The 27,919-nt window shown below is 37.3% G+C and overlaps 1 protein-coding gene across 1 annotated transcript; it reads left to right on the top strand.

Moving 5' to 3' along the window:
- The first annotated feature begins 339 nt into the window (after positions 1 to 339).
- Positions 340 to 26,019, top strand: Dgke (diacylglycerol kinase epsilon). The gene is made up of 12 exons (XM_027950354.2): positions 340 to 589; positions 799 to 1,280; positions 9,598 to 9,757; positions 11,980 to 12,099; positions 13,101 to 13,244; positions 13,624 to 13,781; positions 14,119 to 14,170; positions 15,414 to 15,527; positions 18,190 to 18,261; positions 21,584 to 21,711; positions 21,931 to 22,042; positions 22,397 to 26,019. The coding sequence occupies exons 2-12, from the start codon at positions 817 to 819 to the stop codon at positions 22,574 to 22,576; spliced, it is 1,704 nt and encodes a 567-aa protein (XP_027806155.2). The 5' UTR covers positions 340 to 589; positions 799 to 816; the 3' UTR covers positions 22,577 to 26,019.
- The last annotated feature ends 1,900 nt before the right edge of the window (positions 26,020 to 27,919 follow it).

Genomic DNA, 27,919 nt, shown 5'->3' with positions numbered 1-27,919 from the left:
ATAAATTAATAAAATAAAGGTCATCTTTTTAAAAAAAAATTTACCTAAAGTTTTCTTTAATTACCAACGTGTAACACTACACCACCCATCCTACCGCCTCCATTATAACCCCACCCCATTTCCCCTAAGCCACGCCCCAATTCCCCCTGCCCCTCCCCTCCCGTGGTCTCCACCCTCAAGCCTGTCCTTCTTCCCCACCCACCTCAAGCCTGCGCCCCGCCCCTCAGCTCTGGCCCCGCCCAGCCACGGGGTGCGCCACCACAAGCTCCGCCCAGTCCACGCACCGGCCGCCGCCGCGTGCGTAGCCCCTGCGCTCGTGCGCTTGGCGCGCGGCGGTCTCCTCACCACTTGGGGGCCCACAGTCGGGCCCTGCGGTGGGGGCGCGGGACCGCCAGCGGAGGCCTGAGCTAGAGATAGGGCCCGGGGTGGTCGGGGAGGAGGCGTGGGTTTCCGGAGGCCTTGTCAAAGGGGCGAGGGCGGTGGGGCCCTGAAGAAGGCCGCGCGCCGGTACCAAACGGCTGAGTGCCGGAGGGGAGCGCGGAGCTGGGGCCGGCGGTTACCGACTCGGTCAGCAGAGCCGGTCTTGGAGGTGAGGGAGCCTGTGAATGGGTATCGTGCCCCTTGGTGCGCCAGGCCTGCGCTTCGCGTGGCGAGTTGAGGTGTCCTCGGGCCCAGGCTCCCGACTCCAGAAACAGGCCGAGCAGCCGGGAGCGAGCCCGCCTTCGCCCGGGAGAAGCCGGACGGAGCCCTGCGAGGGGAGCGCGAGCCCCCACTGACCGCCTGCTCTCTCCTAGTTAGACTCCGGCCTTGGAAAAGATGGAAGGCGAGGGGCAGCCGGGGTCGGGCCCGCCCGCCGAGGGCCTGCTCGCCGACGGGCACCTGATCCTGTGGACGCTGTGCTCGGTGCTGCTGCCCGTGTTCATCACCTTCTGGTGTAGCCTGCAGAGGTCGCGCCGGCAACTGCACCGCAGGGACATCTTCCGCAAGAGCAAGCACGGGTGGCGGGACACGGACCTGTTCAGCCAGCCCACCTACTGCTGCGTGTGCGCCCAGCACATTCTGCAGGGTGCCTTCTGCGACTGCTGCGGGCTCCGAGTGGACGAGGGCTGCCTCAAGAAGGCCGACAAACGCTTCCAGTGCAAGGAGATCATGCTCAAGAGTGAGGGCAGGGCCCTGGATGTCATGCCCCACCACTGGATCCGAGGCAACGTGCCCCTGTGCAGTTACTGTGTGGTGTGCAAGCAGCAGTGTGGCAGTCAGCCCAAGCTCTGCGATTACAGGTATGGCCTTTGTAGGAACGCTCCATGGGAGAATCACTGCCATGTTTTTGTATCTGTGGGAGTCAGGTTTTCTTTTTTTTTTAATATTTATTTTTAGGCGTAGATGGACACAACACAATGCCTTTATTTTTATGTGGTGTTGAGGATGGAACCCGGGTCCCGCCCCCCAGGAGTCAGGTTTTCTTGAAGGCGTGTAGAGGCCTCCTGTAATCACATCCGTTGGCCCGCCCGAACTGCTCTGGACAGACACTTCTGATGTTGTGGAAAACGGCCTTTGCAGTAGTCTTGCTGAGAAGAGGCTTCTCTCCTCTGCTTCTTTGCCAGCATGCCCTTTGGGGCAATAAAACTTGACTCTTATCTTCCTTAAGTGCTACCTGCATCTTGGCCATTGTATGTTTCTCCAGTTTACATAAGAAAAAATGAAATATGGCCAAATAAATTTTCCTTTCAATCACAAAACTGATTCATCCTTGGCTTTGTATTGTAAAAAGAAGTGTAATTCCAGGGCAGCACTTTAACTGTATTTTGCTATGGGTGCCATAGTGAAACACATTTTTAAAAAAAAAAAAACCAACACTGAAATGAAAACTCCTCTTGAGTTTCAAGATGGTCTTGCAAGACTGTGTAGTATCTTAGATACACGACTTTGATTAAACCAAGAATATTTCAGTGGCTTCTGCATACACCATGGACAACACATTTATGTGGTTAAGTAGTGTCTGAAATAGATGAAGATATACCTCCTCTTGTTAGAGATTGGTAGAATGGAATGATGTCTTGCAGGTCATCTGTTCTAACTCATTTCACAGTTGAGGAAATTAAAGGTAAAATGGGACTGACTTACAAAGGAATTCTTACCCCCAGAACAGGATTAGGAATGCTGATACCAAGCCTTCCATAAGTCTGGACATCTTCATTGTAATGGGGTTTGTTTCTGATAAGTATAAAAGCTTATGAACATACTTACAAGCTGTAGTAGAAAGCTGGGACTAAATAGGATAAGCCACTTTTTTATTTTTTGTAGAACAAGCTCTCTGTTTTGTTTTTTGGCATGAGCACTGGTATGTCAATACTGGTTTTTAAATCTTACCCTAAATAATTTTACACATTATCAGATTTAGATTTAATAAGTTTTCAAAATAATATATTTTAGACAACTTTAGAATTTTTAACTATTTGTTTGTTTTTAGTATCTTTAGAATTTAGATGTTGTTCTGTCTATCCTGTCTTTTGTCCTTAATCAGTGAGTGCAAAGTTACCAGTGACTTAAAATAAATGTCACAGTGAATTGACTTTTGTTGTTTCCTTCCATTCTCTGTGCGCAAATTAAATCTCCTGTTTTTGCCTCTACAAACCCTTTCCTGATTTATTCAACTTCTGCTTCCCCAAATTTTTCCTTCTTGATGATGACATATCCTTTATCTCAGGGTTCTCAAGTAACATCCCCAAACCAGCAGGATCTTATCACTTCAAAATCTATTTAAAAATGTAAATTCTAGTTTGCCAGATTTGACAAGTAAAAATGTAACATTTGGGAATTATACCCCCCCCCCAAAAAAAAAAATGGTAGTTTATCTGAAATTCTCATTTACCGGGGCATCTTCTGTTTTGTATCTGGCAACCCTAGCCCCACCCCAGACCCACTAAACCAGAAACCTGGAAGTCTTTGTTTGAATAGCAGATAACTCTGAAATTGGAGAATCACTGCCATGTTTTTGTATCTCTTAAAACCTGAGTCTCATTCCTTAATATGTGTCCTCCCAATGAGTGCAGTGAAAGTTTGTAATGATAGATCTCCTTCTGATTAGCTTATTCCTAGGGTTACTGAGCAGTCTGTTCACAGCCTGCTATGGTCTCTATATAAATTTAGGAAATATTTATTATTCCGAAAAGTAAAAAGCAGTATCCTCAAGTTGTATGGATTCTACAATATTCTAAACTGATTTATTTTAGCCAATAATTTTATTCAGGATTATAGTCTACTGTGATCTTCTGTAGAAATGAGATTTTGGAAGGAGAAAGAAAACATCATTATTTACAACATATGATCACAAAACAGTCCCTCTCTGGATTTTATCCAGCCATGCGGGAGGGCTCCTTTCCTTTCTGCTTCACATTCTTAGAGAAGCTGGTGAGCTGAGACTGATCATTTGAAAGGGGGTAATAACAGGTAGTGACTGATTTTAAACCTGCAGCCCTATTAAACTCTGCAAAATAGGTCTTTATACTTATTTATTTGTCATCTATTTTGTGCAACATATTGTGCTAGAGTCTGTTTTCCCTATAGACTTTTTTCTTTTTGTGTGTTTCTGCCTCTACCCCAACCACTACAGTGAATTCTGTACCTCATATCTGAATCAGTACTTCTCTGTCCTTCCTTTTGTTCTTCTCGATTCTGACTACAGTAGGGAATTAGGTTATATTTAAGTGTTTGTTCTATTTACTAACTAAACCTTTGTTCCCTGTAATATTCTCTTAGTAAGAGAAAAGGAACTTAAGTTTGTTGTTTGTTTTAATATTTTTTAGTTGTAGATGGACACAATACCTTTATTTATTTACCTTTATGTGGTGCTGAGAATGGAACCCAGGGCCTCACTAGGCAAGTGCTCAACTACTGAGCCACAACCCCAGCCCTGTTTTTTTGTTTGTTTGTTTGTTTGTAAGAAGGCTTTTTCTTCATTATTCTCCCTCTTCTCTCCCCACATACTATGATTAGTAAAACAAAGCCACTTTAGTCTCAGCTTTGATCTTAAATTTTATATTTCTGTATTCTATTGGTATATGTCATATTTCATTAATTATCTGAAACAATAAAAGATACTAAGCCATCTTCTAAGTCAGAGGTAAAGCTCAATGCGTTGGAGCACACCTGTAATCTTAGCAACTTGGGAGGCTGAAGCAGGAGGATTACAAGTTCAAATACAGCCCTGGCAATTTGGGAATCTCTTGTCTCAAAATAAAAAATAAAAAGGACCAGAAAATAGCTCAGTGGTAGAGCACCCTGGGGTTCAATCACCAGTACTGCCAAAGCAAAGCAAATGAATATTCTTATATCATGATACATAAAGAGCCAAAAGTAAACATTTTAGGCTTTGGGAAGCATTTGGTCTGTCGTAATTACTTAACTCTGCCTAGTACAAAACCAGCAATGGACCATATATAAATTAATAGGTATAGTTGTTTTCCAATAAAACTTTGTCCACAAGGTCAGGTGGCAGACATAGTTTACCAAACCCATTCTGGTATGAATCCCATAATTGACCATCACAACAAGTATAATACAGCTGCCTCCTCCAGCATACTAAAAAGCTATTGGGAACAAGTAACTATTTTAAAAGAAAGTAATAAGCGATTTTGCCAGCAGAATTTTTCGTTGCTAAACTTTTAAAAAATAAAAGCATCGTGATGTGTGACTATAGTCCCAGACCCTCAGGAGGTTGAGGCACGAGGATGGCATGATCCCAGGAGTGCGATAGCAGAAATTTCAGCTACTTGGGAGGCTGAGCTACTTAGAAGGCTGAGGCTAGAGGATTACAAGTTTGAAATCAGCCTTGGTAACTTAGCAAGACTGTCTCAAAGTAAAAAGTTTAGAAAGTGCTGGGAATATAGCTCAGTGGTAGAGTAACCCTGAGTTTCAATCCCTAGTACCACCAAAAAAAAGAGGTCATCCTGGGCAATATAACAAGACTGTGTCTCTAAAATAATTTGATTTAACAAAAGTAAAGCAGTTATACTCCTGAACAAAAATAAGGTAAATCTGCAAAGCATTCCATGTTTTCCTATGAGGGAATAGTGTAGATGATGTTCTGTATCTTGATAAGGACTTCAGTATGAAGGCATTCATTTCTCAAATTTCAATAAATGTATATATTTGTACATTTCATTGTATATAAATTTTACATCACAAGAAAAACCTATAAACAAATAATGAACTCTAGAAAATGATAAACCTACTGGCTGAGTTATTTAGTATTTTTATATCTGCCATTTATTTGAAAATGTACCAAAAATAAGATGAATTAATGGATATGGAAGTGTGTTGTAAAATGTTTAATGCTTGAATGCTAGGTCATAGGGATACCAGTTTTTAGTGTAAAATTAAAAAGCAAATTATTTTACCTTTTTTTTTTTACTTTTTACAGTGCTGAGGATTGAACCCAGGATCTTATACATGCTAGGCAGGTGCTAAAAAAGCAAAACATTTTAAAAACAAGGTTATCCTTGTTTTTAGGAAATATTTGCTGAAATTTTGAAGGGTGAAATCTCAATATCTGAAATGTATTTCCAGATGATTCAGCAATGTATACGTTTATATTGAAAGAAAGCAAGTCATGGGAGAAAATATTAATTAAGAATCAAGGAGGCTGCTTCATAGTGGGGTATAGAGAGGGGGCATGGGAGGAATAGACAACTCTAGATAGGGCAGAGGGGTTGGAGAGGAAGGGAGGGGACATGGGGTTAGAAATGATGGTGGAATGTGATGGTCATTATTATCCAAAGCACATGTATGAAGACATGAATTGGTGTGAATATACTTTGTATACAAACAGAGAGATGAAAAATTGTGCTCTATATTTATAATAAGAATTGTAATGCATTCCACTGTCATATAAAAATCAGGGCCCAGTGCTGTGGCATACACTTATAATCCCAGCAGCTCGGAAGGCTGACACAGGACATCCAGAGTTCAAAGCCAGCCTCAGCAATGGCGAGGCCCTAAGCAACTCAGTGAGACCCTGTCTCTAAATAAAATACAAAATAGGATTGGGGGTGTGGCTCAGTGTTTGAGTGCTCCTGCGTTTAATCCCCAGTACCCCCCACCACCACCAAAAAAAGTAATCAGGATTTGAGGGGTGTAGCTTGGTAGCAGAGCACTTGCCTAACATTCCAGAAGCAGGGGGATCAGAGTGAAGGGTGAGTTTAAGGGTATTCATTTTGCTACCCTTTTGATTTCTCTGAAAGTTTGAAAATTTCAAAGTAAAAATAGGAACAAATAAAACTCATAAGCAGTTACCCAGTGACATGGTACTTAAACTAAAATATCAGAATAGTATTAATTTTTTATTTTTTTAATATCTTTTTTAATTGTAGATGGACACAGTACCTTTATTTTGTTTATTTATTTTTATGTGGTACTAGGATTGAATCCCGGGCCTTGCACGTGCGAGGCAAGCGCTCCACCGCTGAGCCACAGCTCTAGCCCCAATTTTTTATTTTTCCATTGGCTTTGAAATCTAGGCTAAGCTAAATACTAAGGTACAAGGTGAGTAAAAGAACAGATCTCAAGTTTGAAGATGTTGTTTCTAAGGAAAAAGTATAATACTGAATAACTAGTAAGCATTTTGGTTTTATCTTTACAGAGCAAAAGCTAATAACAGTTATTTTGTTGAATTATTTTTGGGTTGGGGATGTAGTTCAGTGGCAGAGCGCTTGCCTAGCAGCAACTGTCAGTCCCTAGGTTCAGTCCTCAGCACGTCAATAACAACAACAAAAAGAACCTCTTCTGAAATTAATTAGAATTTAGTGAATGATAAATGTGTCATAAATCAGTGGGAATCAAAAATATTATGAATTGTGCTAGGACAAGTGCTCTTTGGGGAGAAAATAGCTACAGATGAATATATAATTTGGAAATGATAAAAGACTTTAAGCATAATAATATGTGAATAAACTACAAAGAGAAGTACAGATCTGTATATCAAAACATAAACTGAAATACTTTAAAAAGTACATTTAAAAGGAAACTAGCCTGGCCCAGTGGCACATACCTTAATCCCAACAATTTGGGAGGCTGAGGCAGTAAGATTACAAATTTGAGCCCAGTCTGGGCAATTTAAATTTATCAAGACCCTGTCTCAAAATTTTAAAAAGGAGCTGGGAATGTGGTTCAGTGGTAGAGCACCCCTGAGTTTAATCCTGAGTGCCACAGAGAGATAATACTGAAGCATCTTTTCAATTAATATACAAAAGAGATTGGTAAACACATGTGTTTGCAGTTTTTAAAACCTCCTGAAAGATGAATATAGGACATAAATGAATTCACAAAGCAAAAGACAGTTCAGTTTGACCTAGTGACCAGGGACCTTTAAATAGAATCTTAGGAAAATGTATGCCCTTTGATTCAGAAACTTCTCAGATTGTAAGGAAATTACCTCTTTTATGTTTGAGGTTGTTCAATACATTGCTTATACTTACAAGAACAAAGTAATGTTTTTTTTAAAAAAAAACAGGTAAGGGGCTAGATAAATTGTTATATCCACATGATGTATTATAAACCATGTTTTAAATAAATATTTAATAGCATATAAAATTATTCATGCTATAACAGAAGAAAAGCAGGGGCTGGGGATATAGCTCAGTTGGTAGTATGCTTGCCTCATATGCACAAGGTCCTTGGTTCAATCCCCAGCCAGCACCACAAAAATAATAATAATAGTAACAGAAAAAAAAGTAGTATCTATTATAGATCAATATAGATATCATATTCCTAACTATATTATAATAACTGAAATTTGTATGTATTATAATAACTGAAAATAAGCATATCAAAGGAATTAAGAATGTTGGTAGATAATCTTCATTTTATACCTTTCTAAATATTTCAATTCTCAAGCATAAGCTAGTATTGTGAAGTAATTCTGTGGGCATCCTTTCAAATTAATGTATAACAAAACATTTATGTAGATGAAAATTTGACATATTTACAACCTTTCTAATTTCTTTCAATAACACTACCCTGTTTTTAGAGCATGATCCCCTTTTCCAAGGCCACAATCATCTATAGCCCATGGGAAGAGGCTAAAGCAGGGATCTGCCTTCGTTTTCCTCCAGCACTAGTTTTCTAAATGGGAAGCCATGTGACTCCTCAAAATGTATCCTCTCCTCCGAATGCTTTCTGTGTAATCCTCACAGGCAGGATCTGGTTACCTGTGCAGTTATGAATTCCCACAAGTTAAGCAGATCATTGTCTCTAGTCCTACCCAATTTAAAAGTTCTTGGTAAAATTTGACCCTGTCTCCCACAAATAAGTGTATTGGTGTTGATTTGGGAAAATATATATATAATATTACTATTTTTAAATTGATGGTAACCAGCAGAGAGATGTATTATACTTTAGCTGTGAAATCATCTATTATAGTTTTACATATATGCATATAATTATTTTTAGCAGTAAATCAAAACAGGACTCTTGGGTAAATAGCAGTTATTGGACAAATCTGAACATCTGAAAGGAAAAAACACCCTTAAAATAGAAGACCAAGAGAATTAATATATGGAGGAAAAATGTTTACCCTCTTTTTTTTTTTATTCATTTAACTAAAACCATTTTTTTTCTGGTGGCCTACTTTGTACAGTCCAATCTACTTTATCTGTGAGTGGATTAAATACTTAGCAGATTAAAAATAGAAACCCCAGACCTTGCCAGCACTGTTCCCTGCCTGTTGTATACATTGGTACTGAACACAGAGGCAAATCTAAATATACTTGTTTTATCTGTATTTCAAAAGCAAACATAACTTGTTTATGAGCTGCCCAAAAAGCAGTTGACCGTTTTACTTACATTTATAAGTTGAAATTTTCAGTTTAGACCTGAGAATATCTTTAGGGCTCGGCAGTGGCACATCTAGGCAGCAAAGCCTGCAGACCTCATGAACATATTTCAGTTAAAGCACAAATAACTAACACATAACAGTTGCTGTTCTAGATGGCTTTTGTTAACGTGGCTTATAGCTATTGATACTTACCATGTTATAAATCAGAATTAAAAAATCACTGGGCTGGGGTTGTGTAGAGCATTTGCCTAGTACTTGTGAGGCCCTGGGTTTAATCCTCAGCACCACATGAAAATAAATGAATAGAATAAAATAAAACGTATTTAAAAAGAAAGAAAGAAATCACTAAAATACATATTTTTAAAAATAATAACATTTTTATGAAAATGTTTACATTCAGTCTATTGTTATAGCACATCATACATCTTCTGGGAAAAAAAAAAAACTACATTTTTGAGAGAATGAGGATGAAATAATTTCCTAGTATTATTATTAAAATGGTTTTAATCTCACAGATGCCCTGAAAGGATCTTGGGGCTCAAGATGTTTGAGAACCATTGTTATATTTTCATTCAAACCTTGTAACATTCAAAACTTGTAACTATTTTCACAATGCAGGCATAGATACATATCTTACATGTGCCAGATTTTATATCCAATAATGATGAAATTATTATTTACATTTTTGACAAAAAAATTGGTTTGCAGCTCAATAAGATTATAGTTTAAAATTAATTAATGTCTTTGTTTCTTCCTTCCCTCAGGTGTATTTGGTGTCAGAAAACAGTACATGATGAGTGCATGAAAAATAGCTTAAAGAATGAAAAGTGTGATTTTGGAGAATTCAGAAATATCATCATTCCACCAAGTTATTTAACTTACATTAACCAGATGCGAAAAGACAAAAAAACAGATTATGAAGTGGTAATTAGAGATTATTTTTCTTATATTATTATTTCTATAAAGTTAAGGCAGTGTATGAGATTGTTAATTCTGCATTTGTGAGAAGAATCAGAGCCAGAAATAAAATAAATAAAAGATTAGCCAAATTATTATATTATATATGTGCAGATATGTGGCAATAAATCCCATCATTAGGTACAAATATAATGCACCAATTAAAAAATGTGGGGGGAAAAAAATAAAAGGTCAAGACCAAGAAGAGATGTAAAATAAATACCTTTATGGTAAGCTATAAAACCCTACCAATTCCTAGAGGTATGATAAAATTTTGGCTCTTGAGTTCTTTCATGCCTAGAGGGAGATCAAAAATGTACTAGTGATTTCTAAATCACTGCCTGCATTTGAACCTAGCTTTTTAAAAATAGATTCCTAAAGCCAGGCATGGTGACACATGCCTATAATCCCAGTGACTCAGGAGGCTGAGGCAGGAGGATCAGAACTTCAAGTCCAGTTTCAGCAACTTAGCAAGGCCCTAAGCAATTTAACAATACCCTGTTAAAATGTAAGAACAAATGGGGATGTACTTGATGGTAAAGTGCTCTTAGGTCCAATCCCCATTACCCCCAAAAAATAATTCCTTAGTCCAGTTTCATTGTCATGTTTGATTTAATAGATCTAGAGTAGAGCCCAGAAATCCATATTTTTTTAAGGTCCTCACATAATTCTGATGAACAGCCAAATTCGAAATTCATTATTGCAGTGAAAAGAAAATATGGATTTTCCTCACACCTTGTTCTAAAAGAATTTTCCATGTGGAATTCTACATGAGGTCTCTAAAAAAAAGTTTATATTGCACATTGGATGCTCCAACAAATAATACCAGACATTGAAGTTGTTGGTGAAGGATTTGCAGTGTGTGTGTGTGTGTGTGTGTGTGAAAATCAATGTAAAAATATCTCTCAATCTTTATGTACCTCTTAAAGAATAATTATAAAAATTTATATATATATATATATTCCCCTACTTGAATATGCCAAAATAATTGAACTGTTTTGCTTTACAATTAAATGGTACTTTTTCAAATTAAGTATTTATATCTTAAAAGTCATTGTTGTCAATATTCCTGCAAGGAAAAGTGCACTTTAAAATTTTTAAACCTTAATATTGTTAAGATACACTTTTTAAAAAATGTACAGCCCCTTATCTGAATTTAATCTGAAATTATAAGAGGTATGAGAATCACTCAGTTAAAACCACAGAATGACTTTATTAATGTTGAAATCTATAAAGAGAGGGTAAGAGAAGAAATGGTTAGATTATACAAATTTATTTGGCTTTTGGCTATTACAAGTATGAATTTTTGAATCCACTTTTGAGTACCCCATTTAAAAAAAAAAAAAAAAAACTTTCAACTAGAATATAACCAGCAAAGGAAAATTAAGCAAGAAAAGAGATCAAAGAAAAATCCATATCAATATCCATTAGATGAATGGTTGAAAGGACTTGAAATGTATTGCTGAGAGACAAACTCATGTTACAGGTACAGCATCCCTAATCAAAAAATGCAAAATACAAAATTTTCTGACTGCTGACATGACACCACAAATAGAAGATTCTAAACTTGATGGGTTGTGGTCAGAATGTAGGCACATTAAAAACATTGTGTAAAATTACCTTTCTGCTGTCTATAGAAGGTATATGGGAAACAAGAATTTCATGTTTAGACTTGGACCTTATCCCATTATGTATATGCAGATATTCCAGAATCAGAAAATATTCTGATTCCAGGAATTTCAGAAAAGGAATATTTAACCTGTACATTGCTTCAGATGTTTAAACACAGCCGTTATGTGGAAGAATAAGTAATTTCCAGTTGCTTTAGAAGCAAAATTAGAACAATGAATGCAAGTTATTGAAAGACTTTAGACTTTCACCTCAGTTTAACCCAGAACTTGGTACTATTTTAACAGTGGCATGGACTGCCTTGTTATTTCCTTCCTAACATATCTGAGCATATGCTGGAGGACTTACTTAAAGTAACATAGAGGAAAATTGTACATTAAGTTGGAAGGTTAATCTCTTAAGGTCTTCTTTTATTCTTAGAACTATTTGACTTTCATATTACATTGATAGTACTGGTATCATTGTTTTTTCAGCAAATTCCAGCACCATTGTTATCAATGAATGAAAAATGTTGTGTTTGTCATCTCTGAGACTTTTTTAACTCATTTTAATATTTTTAGCTAGCCTCCAAGTTTGGAAAACAGTGGACCCCAGTAATAATCCTGGCCAACTCCCGCAGTGGAACTAACATGGGAGAAGGACTGTTGGGAGAATTTAGGATCCTGTTAAATCCAGTCCAGGTAATTAAACAGATCACCTTCCTTTCTTTATTAATCTTTGCATTTTCAATTTCCCTTGAATTCAGCATTTACTAATTCTTTAAGTCACTAATCATGTAGTAACAGGAAAGAATGATAATTATAAAACTATCAAGCCATTCAGATGTGTGGAAAAACAGAAACTATATTACCTAGCAATCCTACTTCCATTAATCTACCTAAGGGAAATGAAAACATGTTCCCCAAAAACTTGTATGCAAATGTTCATCTCACATTAACTGGAAACAGTTCAACTGTCAATCAGTCGGTGAGTGGATTCACAAAACCTGTGCCCTCAAATAAAATGGAATACTGTTCAGTGATACAAAGGAATAAGTTATCTATTACAGTAAATAAGCTTCAAAAACATTATGCTAAGTGCAAGAAGCCAGGCTCAGGCAAACACATATTATACAATTCATATATGTGACCTGTCCAGAAAAGGCAAATCAATAGTGACAGAGTAGATTGTTGTTGGCCTGAGGCTAAGGTTGGAAAGGAGGAGAGACCACAAAGGGCCATTGAAGAGTCTTATTAAAGCAATAGAAATGTTCTAAATTGGATTATAGTGGCAGTTTCACAACTTGATAAACTGAATAAAAATGGTAGACTTGTTTACTTCAGGTGAATTTTATGATATGTAAATTATAACTTCATTTTTAAAATTTTAGAATGGAAACTAGGCAATATGATATCATAAATGGACTCAAGCATTCATTTATTTACACAAGCAAATGATTTAACCTTCCTGCGTGCCTCAGTTTCCTGGCCAATAGAATAAGAACTCCTACTTTGTCCGTGTGGGGCATAAGCCTCAGTGAATATATAAAGTGCCTGGCATGGTACCTGACATGTTATTAATGATAAATACACAGTGGCCAGTTATTAGTTAACCGTATGCCTACTCATCTACAGGGAAATAATCTCTCAGATGAAGGACAATTTGTATAAAAATAATTTTTTTCTTGTTCTTTCATTTCTAGGTTTTTGATGTAACGAAAACTCCTCCTTTCAAAGCCCTACAACTTTGTACTCTTCTTCCTTATTATTCAGCTCGAGTACTTGTTTGTGGAGGAGATGGGACTGTGGGCTGGGTCCTGGATGCAGTTGATGAAATGAAGATTAAGGTATTTGTCTTTAAGAACCGCTGTAACGGGGATGTAGCTCAGTGGTGGAGCACTTGTCTAATACAAGAACCTTGTCTAGTACAAGGACCTTGGTTCCGTCCCCAGCACCAAAACAAAACAAAAAAGAAAAAGAAAAAACAAACCACTACTACAGAAGCATTTCTAAGATTAATTATACAGTATTGTTTTAATTATGAAGGTAAATATTAGAAGACATCACCAATTCAAATGGATAAGGATGGGATAATGTGATAAAGTAGTTAGTACAACCTAGAATTGTTATATTTGTGTCTTTATTGCTTTGGTTTTCAAGTTTTACAAAATATTATCTTATACATTATTTAAAGAGAAAATCTGAAGTATGTCTTCCATGTTCTAGGGACAAGAAAAATACATTCCACAAGTTGCAGTCTTGCCTCTAGGAACAGGCAACGATCTGTCCAATACACTGGGTTGGGGTACAGGTTACGCTGGAGAAATACCAGTTACACAGGTCCTAAGAAATGTAATGGAAGCAGATGGAATCAAACTAGATCGGTAAGTTACACTTTGCCAAAAAGTGTATTTCTTGAGCATTGGGAATAGTATTTGGTTTGTAAATGAAGACTTGTGTAGCTGTGAACTTAAATGTAATTTGAATGTAAAAGATTATATTAATTTTACTTATAAGTAGATGCTGATGTCTGTCTTTGTTATTTTGTAAGGTCCAAAGGCAAAGTATGCTGAGTACTTTCTCAAAATTTGCATTCTTTCTCAGATGTGGTTACTTTCTCTAATGTTATTTTAATAGAAGAACCTCCATCCAGAGTACTGTTTTTGGTTTAAAAGTTCTGATTTTTTTTTTTTTTTTTTTTTTTTTTTTACTATCTTCCAGATGGAAAGTTCAGATAACAAATAAAGGATACTACAACTTAAGGAAGCCTAAGGTATGTTTTTAGTGCTTCTGTTATGAATAGTTTTAGCAAACAGACATGGAATGTCCACAGTGCATAAGTTGCAGCACTATCTAGTAGGATGCAGAGGCCTGGTGCTTATCTGGAGGGAGCTGGTAATGGAACAGAAGAGATCATGTGCCCACCTCACTAGCTTCTGTAAAAGGTGCTGTGGGGAAGAACAAGGTGCAGGCATACCTCCTTCTGCCTTGGCAGATAAGGCTGAGGAAATTACAGAGGAAGTGATGTGGGAGCTGGTCCTTAAAAGATTAATACAGTTTAGATCAACAGAGAAGGGAACAAAGGACTTTCCACAGAAGGAATAGTTAAATAGTGTGAGGCGTGGTTAGCAAACAGCAAATAGTACAGAGATAATGGATCTGTGTTTTGTTTTTATTTGCAGTGCTGGTGATCATACCCAGGACCTTGCTCATGCTAGGCAAGCACTCTCCCACTGAGCTACAGCCCCAACCCAAATCTGTATTTCAAAAAGATATTCTGGAGATAGTGTGAAAATAAGTTAGAAGCCGCATGAGAGCATTAACAAGGAGAATCTTAGAATGAGGACAATTCAAAGACATTTTAAAGCTGGAATTGATCAAGCCTTGGCAATTTATTGATATAAGAAGAGAGAGAGAAAACGCATATTACTACTAGAGTTCTGATTTTTATTATTGGATATATGGAAACGGCATTAACCAAGATAAGAAAAACAGGAAGTTTCAGGCTTAGGTAGGAAGAAAATAGTTACATTTGGGGAATATCAACTCAAATAGCTATAAGTTGGAAGTTTGAGCTTGTTAACTCAGGAATAAGAACAGAGCTAGACATATAGATTGGGGCGTCCAGGCTAGGTCGGGAAATAAGATAAACTAACTAACTATAGCCTGGATTGAGACTGATAGAAACTGAGAGTTGCAAAGAAGGTTTGAAGCAAATGCATTGGGACTGTCAAAGTGAAACCCTCGGTGCACAGAGGAGAGCCTTTCTAGATGCTGGGGTATGAGTGTGGCATAGTAAATAGAAATGGAAAGTCAGATTCATATTCATAGTTACCAGCCTAGAACTAAAGTTTGTTTCTAGTAACTTCACCAGAGAGTATAAAGTAGCTCTGTGTGAAAAATTTTAAAAGTACTTGATTTTCAAAAAGGACCAAAAGACTAAGATTTACATATTGAAGTGTGACACCGGCTTGCAGAGAGCACAGTCTATTGCTTATCCTTACTCTTTCTCACAGGAATTCACAATGAACAACTATTTTTCTATTGGACCTGATGCTCTCATGGCTCTCAATTTTCATGCTCATCGTGAGAAGGCACCATCTCTGTTTTCTAGCAGAATTCTTAATAAGGTGTGTTGGATAAAATAACATTTCCTGCTTATCACTGAAGGTACAGTAAAAATCAATAGTTCAATTATATTTAGTACTCTTAGATCTCTTAGATTCTAGTTGAACTAACTTATAGAAACATTTACCTGCTCTGTTGTGTAGGACTGTCAAGTTAGATTCTTTTTTTTAATATTTTTTTTAGTTGTAGTTGGATATAATACCTTTATTTTATTATTTTTATGTGATGCTGAGGATTGAACCCAGCGCCCCACATGTGCTAGGCAAGTGCTCTACCACTGAGCCATAACCCCAGCCCTCGAATTAGATTCTTAAATGTATTTTATTAACTGGAACACATTTTTATTTTATTTTATTTTTAGATATCAATGGACATTTATTTATTTATTTATTTATCTATATGCAGTGCTGAGAATCGAACCCAGTGCCTCACACATGCTAGGCAAGTGCAGATTTTTGAAAATTCAATGTTGGAATGTTTTTCAACATATTTTGTTTAGGTGAAAAGTAAATATATGATAACTTATATAAATGGCAACTGAAATTGGAAAGGCAGTTAGTCAGAGTAAAATTTTAGTTAAGTCATTAATGAAAAAATATAAACCATTGGCTTATATCCATAAGACAGATGAGGTAAGGAAAAGAGCACTTGTTTACTGTGACTCTTGCTAAGGTCATCACTCTGGTTTTGGGCACAGTCAGTTCCTTTAATGGAAGCTTTGTTTTGGATTTGTTTGTTTTATTTAGAGACATGGTCTCACTGAGTTGTTTAGCACTTCGCTTTTGGTGAAGCTGGCTTTGAACTCATGATCCTCCTGCATCAGCCTCCTGAGCCACTGGATTATAGGAGTGCACCACTGTGCTGGGCTCAGAATTTTTTTTAAATGACTTTAATGATAGAACAAAAGAATGTGAAAAATAAATACAACCAGGCATGTTAGCGCACATCTGTAATCTCAGCAACTCAGGAGTCGGAGGCAGAGGAACCCAAGTTCAAGGCCAGCCTCAGCAACTTAGCAAGACCTTGTCTCAAAAAAATAAAAAGGCTGGCAAGGCATGGTGGTGCATGCCTGTAATCCCAGTGGCTTGGGAGCCTGAGGCAGGTGGATGTGAGTTCAAAGCCAGCGTCAGCAACTTAATGAGGCACTTAGCAACTCAGCAAGACCCTGTCTCTAAATAAAATATTTAAAAGGGCTAGGGATGTGGCTTAGTAGTTGAGCAACCCTGGGTTCAATTCTCAGTACAAAAAAATTAAATTAAAGCAAAATAAATAATTCTGTTCCTGGGCCTATTTTACAAATATTTCAAATTTTATTTCATTCTCTTTTATTATAGTTACTAAAGCAATAAATATTGCTATTTATATAACTGATAATTAACTTTTCTGTACTTCTGTCAACCTTGTATTCAATATTTATATTCAAAATGAATCATTAAATATTTGCTTAATTTATCTGCATTTTCCTTAAGTAATTGGAGTAATCAGCAGAAAAACATCATTTAAACATAAACCACCCCTATTCCTTCTGAAAAACAGACTAAACTTTAAACTAATAGCCTGTAATCCCAGCTACTCTGGAGGCTGAGACAGGAGGATCACAAGTTCAAGATCTGAGCAACTTTAGCAAGACCCTGCCTCAAAATTAAAACACTAAAAGGGCTGGGCTATAGCTCAGTGGTGTAGTACTCTGGGTTCAATCCCCATTACCACCAAAAAAAAAGTATGGCCTTTATTGTCACCCAAAAGAGGGATGATTAACATTTCCTCTGTTCTACTACAGTTCAACTCTTGTTTTCATTTTCAGAAAATGTATAATTTAATAAATATTGTATAATTGGAATCTTGCCCTGAGTGTACAGTCCAACTGGGGAGATAATGCTCACGGGAACAAATTTTTTAAATGGCAGTATAATGTGATATCAGCATAACGTCAGAATTGTTTAGGAAAGAGAAAGGTGGGAAAGTTTCCAAAGAAGCTCAGGTGCAAGGGCCAGACTTGAGTCTCCTGAAGAATGAGCAGCATACCTAGGAAGAGAGACCATGGACTCATCCTAAACTGGGGCTACTGATCTTATTTCTTTTTTGTACCAGGAATTGAACCCGGGGCACTCTACCACTTAGCCACATCCCCACCCCTTTTTTACTTTTTTTTTTTTTTTTTGGAGACAGAGTCTCACTGAGTTGCTTAGGACCTTGCTAAGTTGCAGAGGCTGACTTTAAACAGGAGAATCCTCCTGCCTCGGCCTCCCAAGTCTCTGGGACTAAAGGCATGTGCTCACGTAGTACTCTTTAAGCCAAGAGTAGTAGCATAATAGAATGAAATGTAAAATGAAAAGGCTGCTAAAAGAGAATCACATACGGGGCTGTGGTTATGGCTCAGGGGTAGGGCGCTCGCCTAGCATGCATGAGGCACTGGGTTCGATCCTCAGCACCACATACAAATAAAATGAAGATACTGTGTCCACCTAAAACTAAAAATAAATAAATAGAGAATCACATACCGGAGCATCCCTTGGAGTGCCCTTCTGTCCATCAGTGTTCATTCCACTCCAAGGAAATGCTGTTCAAGGCAGAATGGGGAACTTTGTACAGTGTCTTTTTCTTAACATTTAATAGGGTTTGTGAGATTTGTTTTAATGTCATATTTTTGTTCATTTTTCATAGGCTGTTTATTTATTCTATGGAACCAAAGATTGTTTAGTGCAAGAATGTAAAGATTTGAATAAAAAAATTGAGGTAAGCCACAAATACCTTCCACAAAGTTTTAGATGTTTTCAGGATTATGAAGGTTTTTTAACAGAAGTGATGATTCTTCTTTTAAGTTACTTTGCTAACATATGTGGGGTATTGATTTGTATGCCAAGCACTTTGCTGAGTGCTTTGAACACATTATCCCTCTAAACAGTTCCCATAATCTATAAGGCAAGTAGTAGTATATTGCTATTACACAGAAGAGAAAACTAAATTTAAGTAATTTGCCCATATTCACACAGTTGGTTTCACAGGCATGGGTAGTCAGGTTTGAACCCAGGTTTATCTAACACCCAAATCTGTTTAACTGATATGTTCTAATGATTTGCACTTTAAGTTGTCTACTACAGTGAGTGCCTGATTTATCATAAATGCTCAGAAGACATTTAAATGCAAAGTTCAATTCAGACTGTTTTGGTGCGATATCTCTCTTATATACCTAAACAAAATAATACTGTACATGGTGGCACATTCCTGTAATCCCAGCTACTCAGGAGGCTGAGATAGGAGAATTGCAAATTTGAGGCCAGAATGGAGAACTAGACCTTATCTCAAAATAAAAAGATCTAGAGAGAGAGCTAAGTGGTACAGCACCCAGTACCAAAAAAAAAAAAAAAAAAAAAAAACAGAAAAAAGGAGTGACGATAAGGACTAGGGATGTAGCTCAATAATAGAGGGCTCACCTAGCATGCATGAACCCTTGGTTCAATTCCCACCACCAAAGCAAAAATGTATAAACAGTAAAAGTAGAATTCTAGTTATTGATTATTGTTACAGTATACCTGATAACATGAGATGGCAAAACCTTATGTGTATTTCTTGCTTGCTTTTAAAAATAATCTTATGAGCTAAGGCTGTAGCTCAGTGGCAGAATGCTTGCCTAGCATATGTGAGGCACTGGGTTCAATCCTTAGCACCACATAAAAATAAATAAAGGCATTCTGTCCATAAAAAGTAATAACAATAATCTAATGGTTATAAAAACAACAAAGATGCTAATGGAGAGACCCAAAACTAGTAAAGTAAGTATGGGAATAAGTAAGATGGGAAGAGATAATAAACATATTAGAAAAAGAGAGAATAAAGTGAGCAGAGAGTAAGGAGCCAAATTTACATTAGCCAAGGAAAGCCATGCTGTTAGCAAACACTCAAGAGCCTGTGGGAGCCACACCACACAGAATAGTCAGGTTCTCCAAAAAGAAGGTCTTGGGCATCCCAGCTGCCCAGGAGGCTGAGGCAGCAGGATTGTGAGTTCAAAGCCAGCCTCAGCAACTTAGCAAGGCCCTAAGCAACACTGACCCTGTGTCTAAATAAAACACAAAATAGAGCTGGGGATGTGGCTCAGTGGTTGAATGCCCCTGAATTCATTTCCCAGTACCAAAAAAAGGTCTCGGGATACTTTATTATATTTCCTTCTTTCTAGGCTTTTATAATATTGGTAGCACATATAAAATAGCACTTTATTTTGTTGTCTGAGTTTTAATTTATACAAAGGTGTTTGTGAAGCCACCTGCAAAATGCAAGGTATTGTCCTAAATACTGGAGTTGCAGTGATAAATTCCTTCTCTAAGTTTACAGCCCAGAGAGAAAAAAGGTACTTAAATCACATTGCAACATAGTATGAGAAGCGATATAAAAAAGCAGGTGGTCTTATAGGAGTTAGGAACTTCAGATACTTCTCTAAGGAAAATGACAATAACATGAAGTCATTCTAGAAAAAGTAACAAGCTGAAATCTAAAAATTAAGAATTAGCTAAGTGAAGAAGGTAGAGAAGATTGTTCTATGGTATGTTCTCCTTGCCTTTTCAGCCATGCAAACGTGGCCGAAGAGAGAACATGATATAGTAGTGTTCAAACAGAAGCATAGTAGCAAAAGCTAAAGATGGACAGAAACCAAATCACAGAGGTTTGTATTGGCCTATTAAGGAGTTTGAATTTTGTCATGAGCATAGAGTCAAGCCACTGAAGGGTTATAACATGGGGATTAGGTGCATTGTGTCAATCCAGTTGCTCTGTGAGGAGTGCACAGGAGAGAAGTAAAGCTAGTAATAAACAGACTGGTTAGAACATGCAGAAGAAGGAGATGATGGTTCTGCCCTAAGGTACTGTCCCAAATGATAGAGAAGTAGTATCAGCCAGGCACAATGACCTGTAATCCCAGCAGCTTGGGAGGCTGAAGCAGAAGGAACACAAGTTCAAGTCCAGCCTCAGGAACTTAACAAGGCCCTAAACAAATTAGTGAGACACTGTCTCAAAAAACAAAATGTGGTTAAGCAATCCTGGGTTTAATTCCTGGTACCCCCCAAAAAAGAGAAAAGTAGCCTCACCTGTTTTCAGATTGATGAATGTGGAGGAGAAAGGCATAGGGGGCCAAGATAAATCCCATGTTTCTGGCTTGGGGAAGGTGAGGGGTGTGTTGCTCTTCCATATGAAATAGGTTGGTGAGGGGAAGCAGGTTGCTGAGAAGGGTTTTGTCTGTTTTGTATATGCATCATAAATACCACAGTCAGGGCTGGGGATGTGGCTCAAGCGGTTGCGCGCTCGCCTGGCATGCGTGTGGCCCGGGTTCGATCCTCAGCACCACATACAAACAAAGATGTTGTGTCCGCCAAAAACTGAAAAATAAATATTAAAAAAATTCAAAAAAAATAAATACCACAGTCAGTAGAAGTGTTTTGTGGGCCTTTGAATATGGCCCAACTCGCCAGCTAACTGTGCCAGCAAAGTAGAACTGTCAACACAGAGATGGCTAAGACTGCCCCCCAAAGCCTGCAACATGGAGAGAGGGGGCTTAGTACACAGCCATGAGGAATGCCGTCAACAGGAGGCAGGATTTGAAGTTCTCAGGATTGACCAAAGAGGAACGTCCTGGCCAGAGGTAGAAGTCCCCAGCGAGCAAAGGAGTTTTCAGGTGCAAAAGAGGCTTCATTAGTGTCAGGTCAAAGGTAAGCTGTGAGTTAGACAAGGCCTGAAGAGAATGATGGAATTTAACAAAAAGGACATTATTAATGTCTTAATTAAACACAATTCCACTGACTGGATGTGTTGTACACCTATAATCCTGGCCACTCTGGAGGCTGAGGCAGAGGGATTATAAGCTTTAGGCCAGCCTGGGCAATTTAGTGAGACCCTCTCAAATTTAAAAATGTTTCACTGAGGAGGTGGGAAAGCCCAGACCATCTCCAGTGAGAGGTGGGAAATAGTCTTCTCCTACACTTGCTTCTCTCATGTCTTCTGTGTGATTCCAGCTGGGTATGTGTGGAAGTCATGCGCCTTGTGGTAACTAACTGCTTACATTTCTTTAAAGCTAGAACTGGATGGTGAGCAAGTACAGCTGCCTAATTTGGAAGGCATCATTGTTCTGAACATTGGCTACTGGGGTGGTGGCTGCAGATTATGGGAAGGAATGGGAGATGAGACTTACCCACTAGCCAGGTATGTGTATTCACAATCTCTTTTATGTCACCATTTTCTTTAAAACACCCTATTATTATAGACTTTCACATTTTTTTTCAGCTTTTCTTGTTTATATGCTCAGTAATATAAACATTTAATAGGTTGATGGCCCCATTTGTGTTAAAAAATAACTGCCCTTACTTGGCTGATTTTATTTCATTGCATCATATGATCCATATTTCCTTCTTCCATTGTTAGGCATGATGATGGTTTACTGGAAGTCGTAGGAGTGTATGGGTCGTTCCATTGTGCTCAGATTCAAGTGAAACTCGCAAACCCTTTTCGAATAGGACAGGCACATACAGTTCGGGTAGGTAAAATATGCTGTAATACTCTATTTTCAGACCATTCATCTGTTGAAGAAAGGATGCATGGTGTTGTTTTATCTAAACAGGTTTATGGCCCATGCTGTTGGTAACCCTACTTCAGAGGCTCGAGTGGGTGGGAAAGAAACAGGAAACATGGCCCTTAATCCAGTCAAAGAAATAAAGCATCTCCTGAAAATGAATCCCTAAACAATCCATGAATATTTTCATATATTCAGTTTAGTTTTCTAGAAATGAGATGCAGAAGGATTAAGGGACCATAGGTGGTATTAGTAAGGAAGATCTTTCTGAACTTCTTGGGACTGACTTTTTTCTAATTATTTTTTTCCTAACATCAGCTGATTTTGAAGTGTTCGATGATGCCAATGCAGGTAGATGGAGAGCCATGGGCCCAGGGGCCCTGCACTGTCACCATAACTCACAAGACACATGCTTCAATGCTGTATTTCTCTGGAGAACAGACGGACGATGACATCTCTAGTACTTCAGAGCAAGAGGACATAAAGGAAACTGAGTAGATAAATGAGAAAATGAAAACTTAGTATAGCATCTGCACAAGCCAGTAGATAACATGTTCATCCAAAAGCAGAAATTCTCTATCAGCTATTCAGTCTTAATTTCACTCATAGTATAATGGATATACATGTAAGGGCTGGGATCTAGCTCAGTGGTAGAGTATTAGCCTAATGCATGAGGCGCTGGGTTCAATCCCCATCACAGAAAAAAAAAAAAAATAACAGTATTTAATGGGTACACATTTATGTAAATAGCATTCCCAAAACAGTCAAACTTCCAGTTAGTACAAAATGCCTATTCTCTTTTCAGCATACTTTGACCATATTACTAACTTTGGAAAAATCACTAAAGATTACTTGAACATGAAATGTTTTTCATGGTTATATATTTTGAGAGTGAAGCTTACTCTGAAATACGCACTCTCATTCCTTATTCTTAAATAAAATATTTGATGGACAGGATGTGGGTAGAAAGATCATTTCCATCTTAATTTTTAATGTGGTGACACCATATTGTTTTAAAAAATAGCTTGCTGTTTTGAATGGAAATGGTTCATGTCAAACTGGCATGGTGAATGCTAGGAAGTCTCCTGCAGCATGCTTTTTCAAACCCTTAAAGGAGAAATGTAAAAGAAAGACAATGATCAAAATTTGCTTAAAGTGTTATAATTTTTATTTGGTCATTTTTAGACTTCTAGATACTGTTTATTGTTTGATATTAATCCTGTCCATGACCATGTTGAGCTAAAGTTCAGTATTTTTTCATTTTGTTTTGTTTTTGTTTGCAATGCTAGGGATTGAACCCAGGTGCCCACGGATTCTAAGCAAGCTCTCTACCACTGAGCTACACCCCCAACCCAAGGATCTTTTTTTATATCAAAAGAGAACCAGATAGGGGGATTAATCTAAAATAAGATTTAGAGCGTTTTGGATTAAAAGCTACAAGTTCCAACAATTTAAAAAAAAAAGTGGTTAAAAGAAACTTACTGATCAGATTAATTGCTCAAAAAAGTTCAAGACTAACTCATGTTTTCAATATTCAATGGTCTTCTAAGATTTTAAAATAGGGTAGTCTTTCATATTTAAAACTCTTAAAAGAATTTCCCAGTGGGGAGGTAAGTGGATAGAAACCACTGCTAAAATGTTTATTATGTTCTATTTATTTTAAAATGAGAGATATATTTTTAACTTATTTATTATTTACCTTGTTGTGTGATACTTGTGTTTAGTGTTTACACTGTGTTATATAGTTTTATTTAATAAGTTAAATTGGTCACATAAATGATCCTGGTTATAATTAGATAAAAATCTGAAGTCAGGTGCAGTGGCACACATCTGTAATTCCAGAGATTTAGGAGACTGAGGCAGAAGGATCAGAAGTTTGAGGCCAACCTCAGCAACTTAGTGAGACCCTTTCTCAAATTTTAAAACAGGACTGGGGATGTAGCCCGGTGGTAAAGTGGCCCTTGGTTCAATCCCCAGTCCCAAAAAATAAAAAATACATGTAATAAAATCCTAGTTTAATTCTCCCAGAAATATTACCTAAATATTCTCATTCCTCTATGTTTAAAGTGGGTAGGGCATGAAAAGCACTGGCAAAGTGCTTTTGGATAAATGCAGACATTGTCCCTCAATACCAAAAACTTATGAGGGGCAGTTCCATGGCTGCCCGTTAGAGGGTGCTCTTCTGCCATTGTTAACCAGCTTTACCCTAAGGGTCTGCAGTTGGGCACACCCGGTGGGCCTCCAGCCTCGTGTTTTTCTGACAAATGGCCTATTTGTGGGCTTAATGGTCTTTCATGACAGTAATCTCTGAAAAACTAGAAAATCCCAGTGGCTCCCTTTAAGGGTCTGCTATGACCCACATGAACCATAAACTTCAATTTGAGTCACCCCAGGCCCAGACCACATTTTGAAAGAACTTTGCAATGTATGCAGTAATCAGTATGTTATATAAAATACTTTTACATTGTTAAATTAACCTCTTTCAGATGTCCACATGTGATGCTAAATTCTAGTATTGAAAGATTTTGTACACAAGTCTACTTTCAACTTATTCAGGCACCTTTCACATCAGGTAACCATGACAGACATAGTGGGAGAGTTTTGAAGATTTTCTTTTATGGGCTGATCATGTTTTGAGTATAATGAAGTTTATCCTTTAATTCATGATCAAAGTTTTTATAGTTACCACACTTTATTAATACATTGTTATATTTACTTTGTTGTAGGTTATACCTATAATTCATAGTGTTAATTGTAATCGAAGCAAAGTAAATAGTTTGGAATATCAGAATTAAAATAATCAAAATAACTATAATTTTTAATTGTTGAAATTACTCTACCATAATGTTACACTGGATTTAAGTTTATGTACAATGCCTTTATTTATTTAAACACATTTTTCAGTTGTAATCTAATGAGGTTTTTTTATTCCTGCTGACCCTTCATGAAATTTTTCTGCTGCCTTATTGATTCATTCAGGTTTAATTTTTATTTAGGAAAGTTATTTCGGAATACTATATCACAAAACATATTGCTATCTTTAATTTTAACAAAATTCACTTACTTTTTTAGCACTAGTTGCCCAGCACTTCAGATAAATGTATAGGCCTGTGCCTTGTTTAAATAAAAACATTTTGTAATAATTCATGTTTGCAAGTTATATATTAGGGTATTAATTGTTTATATTACCAGGGATTCTACATTTTATGAAATAATTCACCATAAGATTTTTCTGTTCCATTTAAAATTGTCTTGATATTAAAAAATAACTTCTACATTCTCAGGAAGAAATATGTGAAGTAAATCATATTTCCATATACTTTCATATTTCTCTCATCTTTTACTGCCCTAATACATTCCTAATTCCTCATAAATTTAGTGGCTTAAATACTGATTTCCTGGCAGCTCTTATAGATCCCTGAGGTAGATAATAATTTTCAGTGCTTTGTTATATTTAATAGGAGTCATCTAGTAGTAAGATTACATGGTTTAAATTATTTAGGTTTTCTGCAACAATTAGATGTGAACCTTTATTGTAATGCTAATGTTTGTAAATTTTTTTATAGTTAAAGTTATTTATTTTTATTTTTTTAGGATATGTCAAGAACATGTAGTGTTTACTTTCTGAAATGTATTTGCCTAGAATTGTAAAATATACTGTGACTTAGAAATTCCATAATCTCTTTTGCACTGTAAAAATTAATACTACCAGCATGTCAAGAAAAATAATTTGCATTTGTACTATAAAGTAAAATTGTATCTAATTTATGTTATGGGGATTTTAATTTGCACTAACTAGAAAACTTTAAAGGCTCTGTTAAAATACAGATTGATGTGGACTCAAATACCAAATTTGGCCATTCAATAGAATGGTTGATAGTTTTGTGCAATTGTCCTTCAAAATAATATTAAAGCAAGAACCAGCACTTTATATTCAGAAATGTTGTTTGAGACTTTTTTTTTCTTCCTATTTTCACCCAGCTTAGGACAGTGAAATGTTAATTTGTTCTTTAAATCTATAAATTTAAAAAGAAAATATAATTTTGTTACTATATCTCAATCCAAATGAAGTTACATGCTTAGCAATAAGACAGAAAAAGGTTTTTTATTTTACTTTTAAAAAGTGTGTCCCTGTGAGGAGCATGGTGATACACATCTCTAATCCACCACCTCTGGAAGCTGAGGCGAGAGGATTGCAAGTTTAAGGCCAGCCTTGACAATTTAGAGAGATCTTGTTTCAAAATAAAAATTTGTTAAAGGGCTGGAATTGTAGCTCAGTAATAGAGTGCCCCTGGCCTCAATCGCCAGTACTGCAGGGTGGGGTGGGGGAGTATGCCGAAATCCCCCTTTAAGACCTGTCTTGTTGGGTTTTGAAATTTTTTTGTAGTGCTGGGGATTGAACCCAGGGTCTTCTTGTGCATTTAAGGCAAGCACACTACCACCTGAGCCATATCCCAAGCCCATTGTGTTTTTCAAAGTGTTCTCTCCTCAACATCAGAATCAGGTAGACAGGTCATTGAAATTACAGCTTCCTGAGCCCAACTCTGGATTTAATAAATCATTGTCTCTGGACTTGGGACATAGGAATCTCTTGGTATTAACAAGAACCCAGACATTTCTCCTGTGCATGGAAACCTGAAAGCTGTTGATGATCTGTGCCTCTTATATTCACCCAGATTATATTATATATATATATATATATATATATATATATATATATATTTTTTTTTTTTTTTTTTTTTTTTTTTTTTTTTTTTAATGTGGTGCTGAGGATTGAACCCAGGGCCTCTCATGTGCTAGGCAAGCACTCTACCGCTGAGGCTCAACCTCAGCATCCAGGGCTTTTGCCAGGAGAATACTGTACAAAAAAAAAATAATTGAATGTCCTTAAAATTGTTTTTCCTTCACTTTGCTAACATACTTCTTCACACGCAAATAAATCATTCTTCTAAGAACTCTGAAAAACTTGTTTGCATCCTATTCAAATTGATGTATTTGCTACCATATATAAATAGCCTCTGCTGGGGCCAGTGGCACACACCTGTAATCCCAGCTGCTCAGGAGGCTGAGGCAGGAGGATCATGAGTTCAAAGCCAGCCTCACCAAAAGTGAGGCACAAAACAACTCAGTGAGACCTTGTCTCTAAATAATTAAATACAGGGGCTGGGGTTGTGACTCAGAGGCAGAGCACAGTGCCTAGAGGCACTGGATTCGATTCTCAGCACCACGTATCAATAAACAAAGGTTCATTGATATCTAAAAAAAAATTATAATAATAATTAAATACAAAATAGGGCTGGGGATGTAGCTCATTGGTCGAGTGCCCCTGCGTTCAATCTCCTCTACCAAAAAAAAACAAGGATAGGAGGCAGCTTTAGTAGTAGAGCATTTGCCTAACATATGAAGCCCTGAGTTCAATCTTGAGGATGGGGGACTATATTTTAAGATTCTGGGGAAAGAATTTTTAAAAGTCACCCTATTACAACATGTTGCTGGTACTCAACCAAGGACATTTCCCCAGTCAGAAAAGATACCCTGAGCTACCTCCCTATTAAAGGAAGGTGCCAGTGCAGAATGCACTAAACAGGAGAGGAGCCATAATCTAGAAAATTTTCATCGTGTGGGTTGTACTTCTGGGGGACTGACATAGAATGTTGAAAAGGGTGAGCTGGAAAGTTCTGTTTTCCTTGTTCCTCTAGCATTATCCAGGTAAGAGAGCATCCTGATCAGAGGAATAGATTGGGCTACTTGAGAAACTGAAGAGCATTTGTTCTTATTCGAGTTCTGGGCTCTGCTGGCAGTCCTTGCAATTTGATCTGCTTGAATGACTGCCGCAGATAG

Source organism: Marmota flaviventris, chromosome 17, assembly GCF_047511675.1.
Source record: "Marmota flaviventris isolate mMarFla1 chromosome 17, mMarFla1.hap1, whole genome shotgun sequence".
Classification (NCBI taxonomy): domain Eukaryota; kingdom Metazoa; phylum Chordata; class Mammalia; order Rodentia; family Sciuridae; genus Marmota; species Marmota flaviventris.
The sequence above is the reverse complement of the archived record's forward strand: the minus strand, read 5'-3'. Positions and strand labels throughout refer to the sequence as shown.

Coding starts and splice junctions, on each gene's coding strand:
- Dgke (XM_027950354.2), top strand. CDS start 817: ATGGAAGGCGAGGGGCAGCCGGGGTCGGGCCCGCCCGCCGAGGGCCTG. Junction 1,281..9,597: donor CCCAAGCTCTGCGATTACAG/GTATGGCCTTTG, acceptor TCCTTCCCTCAG/GTGTATTTGGTGTCAGAAAA. Junction 9,758..11,979: donor AAAAAACAGATTATGAAGTG/GTAATTAGAGAT, acceptor TAATATTTTTAG/CTAGCCTCCAAGTTTGGAAA.